The following is a 5,113-nucleotide window of genomic DNA, read 5'->3' as shown; positions in this document are numbered from 1 at the left end:
TGCAAAGATAAAACACAGAGTTTTGTAACCCAGTTCGACAATATACCACATACGTCTGGAGGGTAGTGTGCTCGGAAAAGATACTTTTACTAATATGATATCAAACAATTAGTACGTTGTATTTATCTATAAATAAATGGTAAATACAGTGACACACAAATAGCTCAACTCAATGAATAATCACTTTGACTCCCCTAAGTGTGAGACTCCCATTCAAAGAAACTTAGGCTCCCTTATGCATTTAGTAATCAAGTGTGAGATTTTCTCTTAACTGTAATCTTTTCACTTTCAAATGAAGATCACTCCACATAACTAACTTAGGCTCCCTTAAATTTGAGAATCTCTTCTCAAGAATCAATTAGAACTTTAAAATGATCTAAACCAATACCTCAAGATCAACGAACTCCTTGCTTCATAATATTTATGATTGACAGACGATCAAGTCATCCGACCACTCACAAAAACAGGAACTTCAATCAGCAACTCTAGCAAGAATACATCTTGCTCTTAAGTATGCACGACAGAAAATAGGAAAGCAAACCTATCAATCAGAATCTGTATAGCTTATAAAATGAAAAGATCTAAGAGAAATAAAATTGTAGGACTTTCCAAATAAGGGAAAAAATAATCTGCATGATCAACATTTTGAGAGACATCCTGTATGACATATCTCGAGATAACCAGCAAAATAGAACAAACAATTAACCTTAAATAAATATAGTCAATATCAAATCTCTAACAAGTATTCTAGATAATTTTAAGTCGTGACTAAATTTTATTTGAAACGGGGACAATAAAGTAACAAATAATGACTAAAATGATTGGTATTGAAAAAATTGAACACCAACGTGATTGTAGAAATTCATAAATCAAAAGGAATTTTAAATTTAAAAATGTTATAAATCGAATTTAAATAGTTAACAAATATAGAAATCAATCCTAAACTTGATTACTATCAAAGATTCACTCACTTCAAGTTGGTCAACGCTGAAATTTTCAGAAAATCATGGTTATTAAAGATAGATATGTCAAAGGATTTATTTATAATATATAATTTTACTTTGGATTATCAACTTTTCCGCATCTAAATTATAATTTATTTGAAGAAAACCTAAAGTATATATACTTTTATTCATTGACCACTAATATCTAAATTGATAAATGATCACTAATATTTAAAATGTTGAAAAAGCTGAGATATATATATAAAAACTCAATTAAATTAATAATTTATTAAAAAAAAAAAAAAAAAGAGAGTCCCACTAAACAACAGATATATGGTAAAAGCCAGATTTAATGTGCTGGAAAATGGGCCCAAACAACATTACAGGTGAGATCTTTGTGTCCCAATTGCTTTCCTATTTATTTAATGAATAAAAAGGGACAAGAATCTATAATCACATGGTTGGTTGGTTGCTTGTAAAACCCATTTAAGTGGACAAAATAACTTAAAGAGTGTTATCAAAATTCAAATATCCACCACCCAAACAAGAACACTGCCAAATTTTAAATTAAATTGAAAAAAGAAAAAAAATATCTATTTTGAATATTGAAGTCTAAATCAAAGGGAAAGCAAAAGATGACACAAAAGAGACACCAACACCCTCAAAAAAAGAAAGAAGAGAATTAATAAGTTGAACTTCCTTCCACAATTTGGTGAAGAAAAATGTACTCTATTGAATATGAATCAATAACACTGGTCTCTACCAGAGCCGGGCGAAAGCTTCGTACAGAGCAGTGATGGCGAAAACAGCGGTTAAAATGAATGGGGTGTGGCTAATGTAGGTAGATCTGAGAGCACTGCTCTTTTCGTTCAAGGGCGAGCTTGAGGGCGGGGGAGGTAGGTGTTCGACATGGATAGCGAGTTTCATGCCTCCATAGCAAAAGCCCTTGCCACTTATGAAGTAATAAGGCCTGGTCACATTCAAATGAACGACATCTCTTCCAGCTCCTGTGGTGAAATTGTGGAGTGGATGATCAGAAATGCAATTCTCATAGTCTGTCTTGTTCACTTCCAACACATTCATTTGGTTCCTGTCATACACAAAAACTAATACACAACAACAGGCAAGAAGTGAGCCAAAATCGCTCTCAATACGATCTAGTTCGGCTAATCTCTATGTAGATTTTGGAAAAGAAACAAACATTCTCCACCGACGGAAAACTCGAAAGAAATTTTCGTTGATTCGGAGAACACTTTGTGTGTTTTTCAACATACATACACTCCCATCTTCCCACTTTTGTTATTCTCTTCACTCAATCATTAGAAATATGCTTTGCAAATATGAATAAACACATTTGCTACTAACTTCATAATTAGGCATATTTGGACTAAATTAGAAGATTTCCTAGCAAATTTCTCAAACTAACAACAAAACATGTTGAAAAAACTCGTAAACTCGTGTCGATTTACAAGAAAATGTCGCTACATAGTCTTTATATGTCAATACATGAGCAAGAGATACATGGAACAATAAAAAGAATGGGAACATAAACAATCCTTAGTTCCTAATCCATCCACATTCATCAGAACTTCAAAACAAACAGAGAAAGCTCTCATTTCTGAGTATCCACAAACATATATACAAGAAATTTCAACACCCAAGCAATCAATTCCTTGAAGTTATCTTGAGTTGGGAAACAACCAATTCAAAAAAACTCATAAAGAAACTCCATTTTCCCCACATTTGTCAAATTCCTCCATCAATTTTCTCAGCAACCAAACAGAAGTAACAACTTCAAGTTAAAAGTATGAAACCCCAACAAATCTTACAAAACCCCAGAATCAAAATCTCCCCTAAAACGAACTAAAGAGGTAAAAATTCCACATAAGATCTGAAAATCAGCTATAACTCAAAACACCATTCACAGATCTATAGATATAAGTGCTTACAGAGCCAGTCATCATAATAGAAGTGCTTATCCTGAGCCCAAATAGTGTAGTTCACATTAGTTGTCCAACCCATGTTGCCACCGACAGTCCACCGTGTCGCCGAAACTTCCGGCACCGCCGCCAGCAATACCACCACCGCCACCGCCACCAGAAGCCCACCACCGTCGACCCTTCTTAGAACTTCCATTATCTCTGTATTTGAGTGTTGTCTAGAAGGGTCTGGGGTGGGGAGTGAGGTTTATAAAGATTAAAAAAGAGGTTGCTTTATGGATCTACAACTTCCATTAATTTTTTAAATTCAAACTTAACTTCTGGGTTAGTACAAATTATTACACCTCAGCATTTCTTTTTTAATTTTATTTTTTGAATTGACAATTTAAACAAATTGGGTTCAAAAGTTGGGATTTTTCTCACGACAGCCAGCTCATGTTTGGTATTATTCTCTACGTTCATGATATTTTTTTTTTAAAAAAAAGGAAAAAGGTAGCTGATTTGCTCTTTCTTAAATCTGTTTCAGCGGCATTTATCCTCTTATGGTAGGTATTATTATTGTCTTTTTTTCATTCAAAAACATTTTATTCAGAAAATTTATAATTTATACTCCTAAGATGATATATATTTATTTTGTGGATTTAAAAAGGTTTTATACTATTATAGTACTAGAATTTTTTTAGAGGATAATTCAATTAACTATAAAATATGAATTATTGACTAAAACGATAGAAGGTCAAGTCTCTCATTCTCTGTATCTTTGAACTAAAACAAAAAATCTACTTATATTTTTCTAGTTTTTATATCCGAAGGAATTAAGAAAAATTTTGATTTTGTATCTTGAATTCATATGAGTGAGTTGTTTTAATTTTATAAATTTTAACTCCAAAATTGAATAACTGAGTTGTAATTGATAAATCTTGAAATATATATATATATATATATAACAACTAATAAAATGATGAAAATTCAAACAAATTATAGCTTTTATTCAAGATGGTAGAAAAAAATGAACATCTTTTCAAAACATTCATGTTTTTCTTATTTAAAAGTTAAAAAAAAATATAAAAATAAAATGAATATAATAGAAAGAGCAATTTGAGGCACTCAGATATACACTCAATGAGTATTTAAAGAGCTGAGTTGGTTATTATAGTCAGTAATTATTATAAATCGTTGGTTATAATAATTATAAATTATAATAGTTAATATTTGAGGTGCAAATTATTCTAGTCTGACTATGAAATAATAACACTACAAAGGGAAAGAGAAAATGAATATGAAATTGTAAACGTTATAACAAACTTGATTTGAAATAATAATATTGTAATTAATTATATTAACTATTATAATTGATGCTCTAAATATAACATGGACTACCCACTCGAAGTTGGAGTTCAAATATTGTGTTGCAAACCAAAAGAAAAAAAAATATCTAGCTTTCAACTAAATTGACTGCGATCATTTTCATATTCGATTGTACTTCTAAAAAAAATTAGTTTGATATTGATGCCTAACATCATGATTCATCCAAATTTTTGAAATATAAATAAGGAACTAATGTCATTATTATTTATTACATAATAATGTCATGTAATAATTATGTTTTGTAATATTTATAAAGAGGAAGGGTTGCAAAAGTGTACTAAATATGCTTTCAAAAAAAAAAAAAAAAACATTATTTATATCACTAATAGATGATGACATTTTACTTCATACATAAATTGATTAATTTTTCTTTATTTGAAAATAGCCTTAAAAAATACCAAATACTTATGCGAAAGAATATTAATATTATTGATCTTGACCAACTTTAAATACAAATAATCTAATACTAAGATTATATAACATAGCTCTATCGATTAAGTCATAAATTTTAAATCTTTCATTGTACTTGATTGATAAATATTAAAAATTCCTACATTTATGAATAAATAAATTTATTAAAATTGAATTTATAGTCTCGACTATAACTGAATTGGTTAAAACATATATTTTATTCGTACCAAGAACCAAGATACTGTTTGGGTCCGTAAATATAAATATATATATATATATATAATTGATGATTTGATTCCATAATTTATGGCTGAGATGGCTCTCATTTTTATATTTGTGGGACTTGTGGGCATTTCAAGTGAAGACTATTAATTTCACCTATAATCTAGCTGTCAATTTATGAGTCCTTTTAGACTATTATGTCCCAAGAGAAACAATGGTCCTAACTTG

The 5,113-nt window shown here is 30.0% G+C and overlaps 1 protein-coding gene across 1 annotated transcript; it reads right to left on the bottom strand.

Annotated features, from left to right (window-relative positions):
* Positions 1-1,413: 1,413 nt before the first annotated feature.
* LOC120089999 (lamin-like protein) lies at positions 1,414-3,148 on the bottom strand. The gene is made up of 2 exons (XM_039047461.1): positions 2,894-3,148; positions 1,414-2,050 (listed from the first exon to the last, which is right to left on the bottom strand). Exons 1-2 carry the CDS (start codon positions 3,078-3,080, stop codon positions 1,704-1,706), a joined length of 534 nt encoding a protein of 177 aa, XP_038903389.1. The 5' UTR covers positions 3,081-3,148; the 3' UTR covers positions 1,414-1,703.
* Between the last annotated feature and the right edge of the window lie 1,965 nt (positions 3,149-5,113).

Source organism: Benincasa hispida, chromosome 11, assembly GCF_009727055.1.
Source record: "Benincasa hispida cultivar B227 chromosome 11, ASM972705v1, whole genome shotgun sequence".
Taxonomy (NCBI): Eukaryota; Viridiplantae; Streptophyta; class Magnoliopsida; order Cucurbitales; family Cucurbitaceae; genus Benincasa; species Benincasa hispida.
Note: the sequence above shows the minus strand (reverse complement) of the source record. Positions and strands in the feature narration are given on the sequence as shown.

Coding starts and splice junctions, on each gene's coding strand:
- LOC120089999 (XM_039047461.1), bottom strand. CDS start 3,080: ATGGAAGTTCTAAGAAGGGTCGACGGTGGTGGGCTTCTGGTGGCGGTG. Junction 2,051..2,893: donor CTATTATGATGACTGGCTCT/GTAAGCACTTAT, acceptor GTTGTGTATTAG/TTTTTGTGTATGACAGGAAC.